Consider the following 17,143-nt stretch of genomic DNA (forward strand, 5'->3'; position numbering starts at 1 on the left):
ATTCTGTTATTATGTATATATTAACATGAAAAGAATTTTCACAGATCTAGTATTCTTGCTAAATTTTGATAAACTTTCATCGAATAATTTTTGTGATCTACTTTTTTTAATCCTTTTTTAAAAAATATTTCTCTTTTGAATACATTTCCCAATCACATTATGTTATGAATCTAAGCCTGCTTCTTCACGATCCTTCTACTGAAAGATAAAAATCAACTTTTCTTTTCCATCACACTGACCAAGGGCATTAACTCTTGCCCATTATCTCCCCTTGCCACCACCCAATGTCACTAGTTTTTATCTTTGCTACTGTACTGGTATCAATGTACAGTTTATCCTCTGACAATCCATGCCAATTTTGTGTTGTAATTGAAAATCCAACAATAATATTGGATTTATAATGTGGATAAATTATTCTTCTGCAGGTTATATACATTCTTTTTTCCAATTTCTGTCAGATTTGACTGATTTTGTCACCTTTAGTGACCAGACATGATTTTTCTCAATTTTAAAGCTGAATTCCGCTTTTCTCCTGACTTGAATCCAATTTTTCTTGATATGGTTTGGTTTTCTTTGTCATCTCCAATCTGTTTTTTAAGAACTCTGGTCCTATTCCGCAACAACCCTTGTAACATATTCATTCCATATATTAGTTAGCCCACGACTCTCGTAAAGAGTATTCTGATTGGTCAAAAGTTTAATTCATTCAATGAGTATTCATGTAATGGAAACTGATGGCAATGGAAAGAAGAAGCATGCTTGCAAAAAAATGGCATCCCGAGTTGTTGAGAGAGACCATGACACGAGAAGTTTTGATAAAGGTTTAAAAAGAACATATGGAAATGGAAATGGCTGGCGTAAAAAGTTGACGGAAATTTAGTTGGTCAGTTTATGAGAAAACTGAATGCTAGATGACTGGCATTTTTTGACCTCAGCAGTAATCGGGGTTGGAAGCATTTGGAACAGCACCTACAAAAGAAGCTGCATATGGAAAAATTGAAGCTCAGAAGGCATCTGGTAAAAGTGCAGTTAATTACTATAAGAAGAAAGATTTCTTGCATGAGAGAACAGATGTAGCTCTCTGTCAGAATATGCGCACTGCATGTCACCAATACAAGCACCAGCTTGAAAGGAAAAAGGCTCTCATTGAGAAGGAAAAGAAACGATTGCACATTGACCCCCAAAAGGAAGGCTAAAGAAATCTTTGCCAAAGCTGCAAAAAGAGCTCGACTGGCATATCAACAGGTTATCTCCATTGGAGAAAAAGACAAGCGAATGTATGGGATTATTTGTATAGTTGATGTTCTTGGGTGTTTATTTTACAGATTTGTTATGAAAAGAGGGAAGTATAATATTTTTGATGCAAAAAATTTAGAAATTATTGTTACTTAATTACAATGTGAACACTGACACGGACATGAAATAACTTTAGCACCAATAGTATTGGAGAACAAATTCTTGTGACAATAAATAATGTGAATTTATTCAAGTCAAGTTGAAATTTTTTGTTTGTTAGTTTTTCAAATGTTTTTTGTGTTATATATTATCATCTTAAGTTGCACCAGGAGCAGTTTTTATGATTATAAAATGTATTTTTGGCCTTCAGCCCCTGGTATGCCGAATCCGGGGTGCTGCCTCTCGAGACCCCTTTAGGGGAGGACCTGCCCCCTTTCAAATTTTCAGCTTTTTTTGTGGAATACCAAAATCATGTCTGAGTGACTTGGCCTTGTAAGAGCACTTAACACCATGTTATCCTTTATCTCTGCAAGGTCATTATGAGTTCACATGAGTTTGACCTTTTTTGCTTGCTTTATTTTTAATGGTGTTGGGGTTTTGCAGATTATTTACATTGCATCGCTAATTGATACTTTGATTTTCCCTTCTATGGTTTATTTCAGTAGAAAGGTCAAATAAATACATGAATAAGTTCAAAGCATAGTTTATAAGTTTTGATTGCAACTTTTTCAATTACCCCATTATTAAGATATATGTATTATTAGTAAGCTAGTAACATGATGAATTCCTAATTTATGCTTTGCATTCTTGTTTTGTGTAGTTTCAGAAGAATGTCATCTTAATGCTTTAATTGAACTTAGATTATGGAAGTCTACCATGACTCCTGGTTTGTATATACTAAGTGTACATTGTGTACAATATGTAGTATGTGTCAATGGAAGTCTGGGCTACAGTATTAGCCAGTAGTCACGTGCTGATTTTGCTAATCTATGCTTTGTTTTCTTCTTTTGTCATGTCAGGAGAAATGTCTACTGAATGCATTAAATGCACAATCAAAGCAATGGTCCATACATCATTGAAGGGAAGTAAAGAATGAATAAGTCAAGGTAGACAACCTACAATTCATTATTGGTGTTACATGGGATACACCTCTTTATACCACCACACAACTCCCATGTTGAGCTACATAGCCAAAGCAGACGCTGCACAACCACCAACCAGGACATCTCTCATGGGCACACTTCCATCGTCTCTCGAGACTAACAGATGCCAACAACCACCACACCATTACCGGCCATCCAGCCATCACCTACCATCCAGCATGGGAGACCTTTTGAGAAGACAGCTCAGCCAACTAGTTTGTTGATTGCATTCTGACTCATTGAGATAGTGTTCCCCAATTTTAGGCAGCCCAGTGGGCATAAGTCCCTCGCATGTCCAAGTAAGTATGCATGGGGTTTGTATCGAATTCATTGCATAATAAAACCATTCAGCTGTGACTGACCAACTGTCCATTCCACCATGTGGTCCTTTTGATGAATCAGTCCGGCCAGCTGTGATTTAGGTGGATCTTGGTGACAGATCCATCTGTCTAACTGTAACGTCAGCAACATGCCCTTACTATGACAGAGATTTCATTGAGAAATCTGTCTGTCCAGCCAGGCCCTTGGAGCAACCAGTACCAGTGATAGCTGGAACGTCATCTATTCTGCCAGCTTCCAGGCTCACCATTTGCAGGCCAAACTAGCCATCAGTCCCAACAGTGCCAGATTTCCATTCGTTCAATGCTTGTTCATAAGGGAAAGCTAGTGAAGTTTTTATAGGGATGGAATTGAGTCTTCATTGCCACCTGATATGAATTCTCCAGAGCTACAAGTAAACCAAGATTGGGCCATGATGCAAAGTGAGTGTGACTCAGCTCCATCAGATCTACCATCCTTCACATCATACTCGGATCCTACCATGGAACAGACTGAAGTTTAGCTTTCAAGCTGCCATCCAGGACATTTATAGGGTGTTGGCTACTTCATATTGCCCTCCACCCCACCACTACACAGGACCATAATGCTAAATAATTAGTAGGTCTTGACATGGAGGAAGAAACACCATCTTTTTGGTTTCATCCCCAATCGGTTAGACTTAAGCTGACAGTCACCTTCAGTACTAATCTCTCTGCACTTAACAAGAGTATAGCAGCTGTTCATATGTCCATTTGTTTGTTTTGTAAGGCATACAAATGTGCTCCATGCCACATCAGAGCTGGTTCAGGATGTTGTTGTTCGTTCTTCATTGTTGAATTTGGCCTAATTGTCACTTTTCAGATTTGACGGATACACCTAGCAATAGCCATTCATGGGAGGTGATGGCCAGGATTGCTAAAGTCATTGACCATTACTACTCATCATACCATATCCAATACTTTGATGGCATCTGCCAATTTACACCTAATATAAAACGTCACATGTCTGATTCAAGTAGCTCTAACATTGTCATACCCTTCCTTTCTGGACGACCCTGTTTGGGTCACTGTTACTTTGGAAGAAATTAGAGGCAGGCAGATCAGGAACTGCCCCTCTACATTGTTGGTCAACCCACACTGGTGTTTGATCATTCCTGCATCATTGGTGCAACCCAGGTTGGCTGACCATGGGAATCCCGCCTGAGAACCCCCAATTGGAAATAACGGTATGTACCGATGCCAGTGTGCATGGTTGGATTGCTCACCTGTTGTCAGACTTCACAGGTGTCGGTGGCTCATGGGAGCCAGGGGAACAGCCTCTACTCATCAACTTCTTAGAAATGAAGAATGTCATCAATGCCTTTCACTTCTGAAAAGGTCGATTCTCAGGCAAAATGATCCTCATTGTGTCCTTTAACTCCGCGGTGATGATTTGGCAGTTTCTACATTGGTGCGATAATCTCCATATTAGTCTACAAATCAGATACATTCCTGGCAGACTCAATGTCTTGGCCAACATTCTATTCAGGAGAGTTCAAGTTCTTAACACGGAATGGCCTCTCCATATTGCGATCTTTACTCAGATTAGCAAACCCTGGGAGTGTCCAATGACTGACCTTTTGCATCAAGTTGGATTCACAGGTTACCCACCTTCATCTCTGCAATCACAGACCAAGAAGCTTGGGGTGTGAATGCCTGTCAATCAATTTGGAGGTGTTGGGTGCATTTGCCTACCCTCTTGCAGTCCTGTACCAAAGATTATCCAGAAATTATGGGGTCAGAATGGAACAAGTCCTGGGTCATCAGTTTACTTGATCAAGTGATAGATCTGCCTAGGAAGATTCTGGCCAACCCATATCTTCTCAAAAAACAGTGGGCGCAGGTGTTTCATTCCTGCCTGGACCGTCTTCTCCAAGCTTAGCTCTTATCAGGAAAGCCTTGCGAGACAGACAATTTAAACCTTCAGTTGTGGAGAAAACCTCAAGAGCAAGAAGGCCCTTCACTCTGGAGGCTTACTAGGGAAAATGGCATGTTTTTAATTACTGGTGCCATACCAATAATATCATCCCTCTGAGTGCCTCAATCACTCAGCTTGCTGACATTTTTCTCTGGCTCTTTGAGGAGAAACAGTTTTCCCAAATCTCTATCAAAGGCCACTGCTCCATGCTATTGGACACATTCCAGCATCGTGACAGACATCATTGTGGGCATAATAAAACCCTGTCAGATTTTGTAGCCTAATTTCGTTTCAATCGACCCAAAATTCCTTATTCTGTTTCTGAATGGAATCAATCCTGAGTTTTAACAATTCAAGCCTTTAGCCCACATTTGCTAAAATTACTGTTGTACAAGACATATTTCCTGATAGCTTTAGCTTCCTCATGCAGGGTAAGCGAGCTGCATGCCCCTCCTGTTGACCTAAACTCTCTTCATTTCACATCGGAGGGTTCGTTGGTTTTCTTTACACAAGCAGGCTTTGTAGCCAAAAATAGGTTTCCATCAGTTGCTAACTAAAGAGTTGTGACTCGCTCACACTCTTCCATGGTCAGGTCGAAATTAGCAGCCATTTTTGCATTATCAAGCACTACTTGAAATGCACAGAGACAATTGGTGGCATGTGCAAATGCCTCTTCCTTCTGATGTGAGTGGGGACACAGGATATCACCCCTTCAGCCCTTGCCTCATGGCTGATGTTCGATGTACACTTGGTGTACTCTGATGTCTCACCAGATCAGAGTCACGTCACAGAGATCACAACTTAGAAGCTTCAAGCCATCTCTGAGCCTTGTGTTCAAATGTAATGTTTCAGTCAGAGATATAACAGAATATCTTGGCTGGCATGTAGAGTCAACCTTCTCCAGTTTTTATCTTGAAGATTTAGCATCAGAGAGGAAAACATTACATCTGGATGGTCCCTTGTCGGCAGCACAGACATCCACCAGACCCAACTAGATCAATCAATACAACCTGCTAACTTCACTGGATTTGACAGTGATATTGTTTAAGTAAGAAGATTTCAATATTCATCTTCTTACTAATCTGTATGTAAGGGTCACAGGTCATCATTCACATGGGGAGCCAACCATCATTCCCTGAAAAGATAGCCGAGGTGGAGGTTGGATGCTCAATATCCCATTACTTATCCCATTATTTATTCTCCTAACATAATGTGATTGGAGAACATATTCAAAGGAGAAAGCAGATTTTTAAGTAAATTATGTTTCTCCAAAAATACTTACCCAATTTTATTACTTAAAACACCCTCCCAACCATCCTGCCATGCAAGCATCCTCATTATTATATTGCACAGCTAAGAGGGCAGGGGCCAGTTTTATGTACAAATTTAATGCCACAATCAGCGACTAGTATAAAAAAATCATAAACAATCAAATACACAAGTGAGGTAAAAAAAAGTCCATATTTTTAGATACCTATATTGAAACTAAGCATAAGAATATTATTCACTTGCCCAGAGAAGTCAATGCAGTTCATAGCAGAAGAAGTTTATGCACCCCAACCCCTATTTTATACATGCATTTTTCACATCCAAAGGCCATTTTCAACAGCATGTGGTGCTCACAGTGCAAACACAAGCCCTATCCCTAGATGAAAATTTTAAAAAACATTTTCTACTAAAAAGCTTGATGCAATTCAGAATAGCTGTCATCCAAGCCGTTTTTGAGATATTCTACATGCCTTGAACCCACATGTCTACTGCTATGGGAGGCTAGCTCTTCTTCCGAGCCAACTATTGGTATTTCACTATCAACATACTGCAGAGCAACAATGGAAGGTGTACATGCCTGACATCAATTTCAAGAACAACACAAGCCCAAAACACTTAGTTCACAAATGTATCCATATCTATAAATAGTAAACAATAAAAGCTGAAAAAGTCACACCATATTTGCCATGGGGCCAATTTACGAAACTGGACCCTGCCACCTAAAAGCTAGCTACACCAGTCAGTGGCATGGGGAGGTAATGTGGCAAGAGTTATTGCCCTTTGTCTACATGAGAGAGACAAGAAAATACAATTTTCATCTTTTTTGTCAGGCTGGATTCACAGTGTAACAGACTAATATTCCTAATGTAATGTGATTGGGTAAATATTCTCAGAGAAACATAATTCACTTTAAAATTTGCATTCTTTTTGTTAGAACATTGTTACTTTCCATTTTAGGGAATTAATACAGAAACATGAAGTATGTATTCATGTACTGGGTAACCTGTCCTTGTTGCCTAGAGACCTGCAGGAACTTGTGGCTGAAGCTGTCAATCTCTCAAAACATAACACAAGGTAAAGCCAACAATATTAACATTGCCTTAGACAGTTTTCAAAGGAAGAGCAAATAAATGCAGAAATGTAAAGGCTTGTCTATTTAAACAAATTGTGTAATTTTTCTTCCTGGTCTGGAACTTTTTTGCATTTTTTTTTTAAAGTTAGACCTTTCTTTGTGCCTTTAGAATACATCTTGTGTCTTAGTGATCAAAAACTAGTTCAGGTCCATTCAGTTATATAGCGCTGTTTGTGTGACTTTTCTCAATTGATTGGCTACAGCTACATTGCAGATTTGCATGAAACATCTGGAACTTGAAATAGTAGCATTGTCTATTCTGATCAGACTATAGGAGCAATATGCTGACAGCGTAGAACTAAATTCTTAAAACTAAAAAGTTTTTCAGTTAATTTCAGTGTACTAAAAAACTTGTATGCATTTTCTCTATGTAAAATAAACAAATATGCTACTTAGTTAGAGCTCTGTGATTGTTTTTGGTGGCTCTCATGTTGGCATAATAATGCCTTGCAGTGGAAGGAACTAAAAATATAGAGAAAACAGATCAAACCCATGACCACAGAAGTGGAAATCAAGACCATTTCGGCTCTGCTTTCCAGGTGAAGATTTCATGAATGAAACTTAAGGATGGACTTAAACTTTTGTCTTGATTTCAGTAATCTGGCTGGGTGAATTGTTTTTCTAACTTAAAACTGACTAATCAAATATCTTAAATCAACACTTAACTTTTAAGACCTGTATTGGTGAAATTGGACCAAGGCTCCTAACTGCATCATGTTTGTGTAACACTGTGTTTATTGATGTAGGACAATGAATTAAATTTGATTGTTACAAATTACTTGATATTCAGGGCAAAAAAAGCTGTATATTGATGACTGTTGCTATGGAATTCGGTCATCTTATATAGCTCTTTGATTCATTTAAAAATGATTCTGTTGGAATCTCAGGCATGAAAAAAGCTAACACTGTTATCAAAGTGATCAACAGAGTATTGTGTGTCTGGTATTTGAAATGAATGGAAATGTTGATGTGTTGTAACATTTGATTTTGCTGAAATGTTTCTGAATCAAATAATGAAATAGGGCCAGCAACTTTATTAACTTTTTAGTGGCAAAACTTATTGATTGATTGCTTGAGAAAGATTATTATACCTTTTTGCAAGTAAAACCTAAACGTGTGTTGGTAAATGTGATTTGAACCGAATGTTCGAGGGCTGCTTCATATATATCTCCAGGACATGGTACCCAGGAAATTTTCATGTTTAAAAATATATGTTGAGTACTCAGATTACTAAAAGTGTTCAAATGATGATGATGCTAAATTAGAAACTGCATATATGAGGACTACTGCAGCAGTATTGGCAGTTCTTGCCTTTTCTGGGTTATCCCAATAATATTCTATTGGAACAGCCCTATCTACATCACATAATTTTGCAGCAGTATTGGCATTTCTTGCCTTCTCTGGGTTACCTCAGTTATATTTTATTGGAACAGCCCTATCTACATCACATAATTTTGCAGCAGTATTGGCATTTCTTGCCTTCTCTGGGTTACCTCAGTTATATTTTATTGGAACAGCCCTGTCTACATTGCATAATTTTGCAGCAGTATTGGCATTTCTTGCCTTCTCTGGGTTACCTCAGTTATATTTTATTGGAACAGCCCTGTCTACATTGCATAATTTTGTAGCAGTATTGGCAGTTCTTACTGTTTTTAGTATATCCTTGAATACAGTTTTAAAAAAAAAAGAGAAAAAGAGAGAGACTGCTGCCAGCAAATTCAGCACTTACAGTTCCATATTCAATTTCTGGGTTGATTATATATGAAGATTTTTGTTTAACTTTTCCTTGAAAATTCTATTTAGTTAGCTATAGTCCTGGAAAACTGATGTTGTAACTTAAGCTTGATTGTAATTTGTTGTCATAAGGCATTGTCATCTGAACAACTTTCATGTTTACGCCAGAGAGCTAAAATAATAATTGACCCTTGCTTTAGACTAGGATGTATTTTACAGAGGGACTGTTGTGAAGATTAATACAAATTGTCAGTCAGAAAAGTCAAATGACTAAGCTTTCAGTTATGATTATATGAATTTGGGGACACCAGAATTTATTCTAAGTATGCACAAATGTAATTTTCCATGGTAAATGTCAAAACTAAACAGTTCAAATCAATGAGAGTGTACCTGTAACAGTTGCTCCCTTTTGTCTATGTAATATTTAGAAATAAATAATTGTATATCAACAGAAAGTTGTTTTTCCATCTTTGTGGGACAGCTGTAATGGGAGGGTAGCAAAGAAAGTTATCATTATGTAATGAGATCACTAGCATAACTGGAGAAAAATAATTTAATAAAAAGTTTGGTATCTTCTGACATGGTCATTTTATTGTCAGGTCATTTATTGTCAAGTCATCATTTATTGTCAAGTCATTTATTGTCAATTTCCTGAACATTCTTATTGAATAAGTACTTTTTATATGCCTCTTCCAGGGCCGTCCTAAATGTATGCTTTGCATATACCTCCCGTGATGAGATCAGTACAGCTATCAGAGAACTGGCAGAAGGTATTCAAGTGGGAATGTTAAAAGAAAGGTCAGAACAGTGTGCAACATGGAGGATTTTAATTGATTCTCATTTCTTTTGAAATTTATGAAACAAAATATGTAATTTATATAATGCATAAACCATTGTTAATTAAAAGAATGAAACTAGTTATATAGTTTTATAAATTTTATGGGAAAGAGCACAACTGTAACATTAAATTTATCATATGATGAAAATCTGCTTTAAATTGGCAATTTGCATAATAGTGTGTAAAAGAACTTTGAAGTAAACTTTTAATGCCTAGCACATGTCTTTGTCTTTCATATATACATATATATATGTAATATCAAAAACATGAACATGAGTTTATTATGATTTATGTCAGTTGTGTAATGTTATATCATTTAAAGCAACAAAGTTATCACCCATTTAATTGACTTTTTTCCCTTGTTTATCAAAGTTCATACATGCACATTTTATTTTTTAATGAAATATCTTCTCCATTCTGGCATTTGGATAATCAGAGCTTTAATGCATACTTCAGTCTTTTTGAGTTTTATGGTACTTTTGTATTCTTAACAGTGATATCTCAGAAGATTTGCTTGAGAAATGCTTGTATACCAACAAGTCCGCTGATCCTGATTTGTTGATTCGCACATCAGGGGAGGTCAGGCTGAGTGACTTTCTACTGTGGCAGGTAAAGTTTCCTCTTTCTCTCTCTTACCACACACCTCTCACTTTGTCTCACTTGCATAGATACGTCATGAATATTATATATTGAAACCAGATGAATTTATGACGTATTTACTCTATCAGTTTTTCATTCAGTAAGAAGTGGAGTTGGTGTTTTCAGATGACAAATGCTAAAGTAAATCTGCACTTTAGGAATTCATTTGTTTCACCAGTGATCACCTGTTAGAGCTAAGAAACAAAATATGCTGTCTTTCATTGTCTACACCTGTCACTCTCTCAGATGTTCATTTTGTCTGAAGAGCACTCCTAATGTTAGTTCCACAGTACAGACCTAGACCAAACTTTGGGGAAGGTTTGCATATGGCATAAGAAGAAGCCAAATAGTATTGGAGTTACATTGTCAGATGTCAAAGATCAAGGTCACAAACTAAAATAAATAAACAACTTTTGTTCTACACCAGACACCAGAATTATATGTTGTAGATGGATTGCACTTGGAGTAAGGAACAAGCATATTGATTTTGGTGAAAGAAAGTCAAAGGTCAAGGTTACTGTTGCTGAAATATGACACAGTTTCTGCACAAAAATGTCATTTCTCAACCAGGTGCACTTGCTAGAGTTTGTTGATGGTTTACATATTGTGTTATAACTTTTTTTTTATAGAGTCTGTACATGGCTTTTTTGCACTTAAGGTATGAGAAATGCCTATTGATTTGGTTTTTAATGATTAAAGGTCTGAGTCTTTGGAACTGGAAGAGAAACATATTTTGCACAATAATGATACACAGTAAATTCCATGGCCAGTCATCATGGATGTTAAGAAAGAAACCTTTAGATCTTAGGGTCTAAAGACATAGGTCAAGGTCATTGATATGTATTAGTCAGTAATCTCCAGATCAGCAATACCTACTAATGCCTACTTATAGGACTGTTAAACATGGGCTGGATATATGATGTATCCTGCTTGGTACTGTTGTAATTTTATGATTACTGCAAACAACAAATTGAACAATTCTGTGAACATGTTCCTTTAATTGGACACATCAAGACTTCTTTCCCAATCTATAAATGTAAGTACTGTTGTAAATTCAATTTTTCACATAACTATGAAATTATTATGCACAAAAATAAACAAATTTACAGGATTTTATTCTCTTGACATTATCTCTTTCAGAGCTCATTCAGTGTTTTGGCCTTTGTGAAAGTGCTGTGGCCAGAGTTTAGTGTATGGCACTTCTATGCAGCCATACTTCACTACCAGAAAAATTATGATGCCGTTCAGGTCAGTTGCAAGTTGTAAAAAATATGTTGGCAACATGTTTAATAATGAAAAATAAAAACATTTTTTGATGACAGACATAAGACTGGATGGAATTTTGACAATTGTTTATGGGAAACTTTAGAAATAAACACACAGCCAAGTGGTTACCACTAGCTCTCCTGGGTTATTACTTGTATCATGGGAAATCAAATCAATGCTTTCACTAATCCAAGGTAGGAAGTTTTTTCCAATATGTGCTACACACATGCTAGATATATTTTAGTACCAGTGCTCAGACCCCTATTAGTGAAACTGGTATGAATGTGTAATCTGTAGGTAAAGGAGTACAGTGCCATGGTAAGGGATAATAGGGAATGGCATCCTTTGCCTTGTTGTGGACTGCTGGTGCATTTTAAAATTAAATGCACTTGAATTTTAAAAGTGCAAAGTGCCAGAATTTTTGTTACATGTTTTGCATTGTTAAAAGTTGTTAAAGTTGCAGGCAGAAGACAACCCCATATGACTATGAAAGACATTCAGGTTATGCAGAAAATTTTATATTTACATTATTCAAGTTTTACCTTACTTATCAAACAAAGGAGAAATCATATGATATGCTGCTAGTGATTTTAACACTTATTTCAATATCAGGGGCCCCGAATGGCCGAGTGGTCTAAAGCGCTTTCAGTTACGGATCACTGCCATTTCACCTCTTTCTGCATGGGTTCGAGTCTAGGATTCGGCCAATGTGGGTATGTCAGAAAGCTTGCCAGTAGCTTCTCGTGGGTCGGTGGTTCTTCCCGGGGTTTTCCCAGGTTTTTCCTCCACCATTAATACTGGCCGCCATACATAGCCTATTGTTTGCTGAAAAATGGTGTTAATCCCCACAACGACAATATTATTTCAATATCTCAACATAATATAGGAAAATTGAGGAAAAAATTATTTGACGCTTTAAATTAAATCAAAGTTGTCTCATTTTGCCAAATTGTGATTAAAAAAACAACACAAACGCCGAAAATTCTGTGCAACTAGTTTCACATTTAATGTATGCTTCTTCAGGCACGAAATGTTTTGAAAGTAACGGATGACCTCTTTTATTTTAAAACAACAATTACGTCATTACATAATGTCATAAAAGATAATCATTATCATAACAATTATATATGACAGGATCTAAAAGATACATGAGTCTCTAATGAAACTTGAATTAGTAAAATATTAAAATAAACTAGAGACAAACAGTCATACATATAATTATATTGTTATAAAGGATATACAATATATCCATTCAAATTATACAGTTTTATATAGTGCATTAGCATTAAGTCCATTAGGATACAGAGTATCTAACTTATGAATCCAATAAGTTTCTTTTATGAGTCTATTCATGTCACCATGTACAATATCTATTGGCATGAAAGAAAAATCAAGTAGAGAGTGATTATTGGTGTTAAAGTGTGTTGAAACATTAGAGGAAAACTAAGGATCTCTGTAATTTTTTATATGAAAGCGATGATTATTCATTCTCTTAGAAACTTGTTGTAGTGTTTGTCCAACATATTGCATGCTACATTTTTTACAGGTTATTAAATAAATCACGTCAGTTGATATGCAGTTAGTGTTATCGCGTAGAGAAAATACCTCTTTTCTATTAGCACTACTGAAAGAAGTACTTTCTCTTATGTTTGCACATTGAGAACATAGGTTGTATAATTAATAAATATTATAGTCTCCTAAATTTATCCAATAAAACTAGCGTCAAATCACTTTTCAAAATTAAACCAGTTCTCGCTTATAGAAGACCCAAGAATTTGCAAAATTTTTTAATCAGAACTAAACAGACAGAAAATAAAAAAATACACTTTTCTTCATCTAAATGTAACAGACACCGGTGTTCTCAATGTTTCAACACACTTTAACACCAGTAATCACTCTCTACTTGATTTTTCTTTCATGCCAATAGATATTGTGCATGGTGACATGAATAGACTTATGAAAGAAACTTATTGGATTCATAAGTTAGATACTCTGTATCCTAATAGACTTAATGCTAATGCACTATATAAAAAATTGTATAATTTAAATTGATATATTGTATATCCTTTATAACAATATAATTATATGTATGACTGTTTGTCTCTAGTTTATTTTAATATTTTACTCGTTTTGCCAAATATATTTTAAAAACCAACCAACATACGTAGCATCAAAAATTTTTCTGCAGTTTAATAGATCTGTGTGAATCTCATTAACCAGTCTGTATTACTTTGTAAAGGGTTAGTGCCTCCTTATTGAAGAAGTTTTTAAAATTTTTGTTTTAGGCTAATTAATGCTATCATTTGTAGCAAAGGAAAAATGTCACATAAACTGTCATATCAACACACATGTCATGACAATGCAGATAGTTTTGATCCTGACATGCCACCACATAATGCATCAAGTCAGTGTCATCATTTTTTGGATAAATTACAGAACAAACATTGCAGGGTTGGATCTGCCAGTACATAATGTAACAGCAATGGCAGTTCAAAGTTCATAGTCCAGCTTTTTGCAGTTCAATACCAGAAAGTATGGTATTGTTGTAGGAACCATGATAATGTCAATTTTATGGATAGAAATATGAACTGCGTTTATAATACCTGGTACTGGTGACTGTTCAGACTGTTCAAATAAAGATAAGTATATTCTGCAATGTAGGGCTTTCATGACACATCAATTTGACCAATCAAAACATTTCTGAAAATACTTCCTATCAATGCATTTTCTAGGGTGTCAATTTGAGTGTTTTTGCTAAAAATGACATTTTTAATGGTATGTTAAATTTATGGATTGGGGAAGGGATCCTATTCTTTTCATAGAGAGATCATTTCTTTATTGATACTTTCAATTCTTGGCTTACAGAAAGGGTCCTGTTATTTCCATAGAGAGATCATGTTTGTTGGTACTTTAAATACATGGATTGGGGAAGGGATCCTATTGTTTTCATAGAAAGATCATTGTTGGTAATTCATGATAACTTGTCTGCAATATTCTGGCATTGACAGATAATCAAAATTGGCAAACAGCATTCTATTGATGGTGCATTGATTTACTGCATTTCCTGCATTTATTTACACAAGTTATTCCCCTTCATTGCACATTTTTGTGACTTTGGTATGTGCTGTCATATAGATGAAACCTTGAATGTGTTCGATTTCCAGGATTCTGTGCATCATTTGATGGAGTTGTGCCCCCTGATTGCTCATATTCCTGACTTTGGTTTCTGCATCTTAACTTAACCAATGTTTGTTGGATTTCACCCAAATCTGATATGTAGCTTTATATTGATAGACCTTGAATGATTTTGATTTCCAACATTCTATGATTTCTTTTACGTAGTTATTTCTGCCGATAACACATCATCCTGATTTTTGTAAGTGACTTACATTGATGAGACCTTAAAAATGTTTTTGATTGCCACCATTTCATGACATCATTTACAGGAGTTTTGGCATCAAATTGCTTCTTCATCTGACTTTAATTGATGCAGCATAATTTTATGAAGGTTTGTTTGCATTGTTGGATTTCAGCCATATTTGCCAGGCACCTTTTACAAACAATACCATGAATTAGTTTATTTGCCAGCATTCTACTTTATCATTTAGAAGAGCCATGGACCCTGATTTCCCAATGACTTGAGCAGGCTCTTTGTGATGCATCCATCATGAATAAGTCTAGTTTAAAATGCTTTATAGGTGAACTTAACTAATAAAAATAAATTATCATCAATCAATTTTCTGTTGGTATAAGCTTTGTATCATTGATACTTCATTACAGTACTACTGTATGTAAACTATTACTTGATCTCAGTACCACTGCATGTAAACTATTACTTGATCCCAGTACTACTGTGTGTAAACTGTTACTTGATGTCAGTCCTACTCTAGTATGTAACTGTTACTTCATCCCAGTACTACTGTACTATGTAAACTGTTGCTTGATCCCAGTACTAGTGTAGTATGTAAACTGTTGCTTGAACCCAGTACATGTACTGTAGAATGTAAACTGTTACTTGATCCCATTACCACTGTACTATGTAAACTGTTGCTTGCTCCCAATACTATTGTAGTATGTAAACTGTTTCTTGATCCCAGTACTACTGTAGTATGTAAACTGTTTCTTCATCCCAGTATTACTGTAGTAGGTAAACTGTTGCTTGATCCCAGTACTACTGTTGCTTGATCCCATTAATGCTGTAGGAGGTAAACTGTTACTTGCTCTCATTAATACTGTACTATGTAAACTGTTGCTTGATCCCATTACTACTGTAGTACATAAACTGTTTCTTGATCCCAGTACTACTGTAGTAGGTAAACTGTTGCTTGATCCCATTACTACTGTTGCTTGATCCCATTACTACTGTAGGATGTAAACTGTTATTTGCTCCCATTACTACTGTACTATGTAAACTGTTGCTTGATCCCATTAATAATGTAGGATGTAAACTGGTACTTGCTCCCATTACTACTGTAGTATGTAAACTGTGACTTGATCCCAGTACTACTGTAGGATGTAAACTGTGCCTTGTGCTATGTGTTTAGTCGCTAATAAACAGTAACAAAAGGTAGAGTGAAAACAACAAGCTTTGAAAAATTTAACAAATAATTTATTTCCATTGAAAAACAATGGAAAAATGGAAAAATAAGAACTTAAGGCTTTAAGAAATCAAATCCAGAAAAAATCCAAGAAAAATCCATGAATTAAATTTGAGAAGTCCTAATAATGAAATGTTCTAATGAATCCAAGTTCAAGTCCTGATGAAAATTCCAGAATGGAAGGCAGTGACGTATACTGTAGTAGGTATATCGCCGATGTGATTACAGTTCTTTGTGAACCACAGAAAATAATATTCCAGTGTTTGAATTCCGAATAAACTTTAAAGAAATGTCTTTGTCCAAGAATTATGTATGAGCACTCAGATATTTCCAGGAAAAAGAATTATCTTTTAGAATCCAAATAATTTGAATAAAAATTAAATTACAACTCCAAGTTGGTCACAACAAAACACTTTCCAGTGTCCAAGGTAAAAGCCCAAACTGAGAAATATCTATCTAAACATCACTATTAAAACTAACTACTGAGCTATTTCAGAAAACCTAAAATTGTGAAATAGAGGCTGTTTACATCTAAAATCACGTACTCCCAGTATGACCTTGATTAAAGCCAATCATTTTACTAAGTCAAAAATAGAAACACTGTTACTGTTATTAGGTGTTTATGAAAAGAGTCAGGTCAAACTGAATTTTCTATAGCAAAAAAATGCCAAATCAAGTAAACAAGATTACATTACATTGACATGTAATGAAATTAAAATAAAAAGATTTTAAAACTTACAAACAATTACATTTAATCAATTATAAATTAAATGAAATATACAGTACACTGGATCCCAGTACTACTTTAGTATGTAAACTGTTACTTGATCCCATTACTACTCTTTGTAAACTGTTATTTGATCTGTGTACTACTGAAGCATGTAAACTGTTACTTCATTCCATTACTACTGTTGCATGTAAACTGTTACATCATATCATACTAATGTATGTAAACTGTTACTATACTTCATCCCATTACTATTGTCATATGTAAATTGATACTTAAAATGGAATG

At 35.6% G+C, this 17,143-nt stretch overlaps 1 protein-coding gene across 2 annotated transcripts in view; it reads left to right on the forward strand.

Moving 5' to 3' along the window:
- Nucleotides 1-17,143, forward strand: part of LOC149793586 (dehydrodolichyl diphosphate synthase complex subunit DHDDS-like) — a 38,907-nt gene that overhangs the window by 16,053 nt on the left and 5,711 nt on the right. For both annotated transcript variants that reach the window (XM_089967546.1, XM_089967547.1), the window contains exons 4-7: nucleotides 6,879-6,995; nucleotides 9,484-9,585; nucleotides 10,120-10,234; nucleotides 11,405-11,512. In XM_089967546.1, coding sequence (XP_089823672.1) covers nucleotides 6,879-6,995; nucleotides 9,484-9,585; nucleotides 10,120-10,234; nucleotides 11,405-11,512 — 442 coding nt within the window. The remainder of the gene's footprint in view (nucleotides 1-6,878; nucleotides 6,996-9,483; nucleotides 9,586-10,119; nucleotides 10,235-11,404; nucleotides 11,513-17,143) is intronic.

This window comes from Sinohyriopsis cumingii, chromosome 8, assembly GCF_028554795.1.
Source record: "Sinohyriopsis cumingii isolate HCF-2022 chromosome 8, ASM2855479v2, whole genome shotgun sequence".
In the NCBI taxonomy this organism is placed as follows: Eukaryota; Metazoa; Mollusca; class Bivalvia; order Unionida; family Unionidae; genus Sinohyriopsis; species Sinohyriopsis cumingii.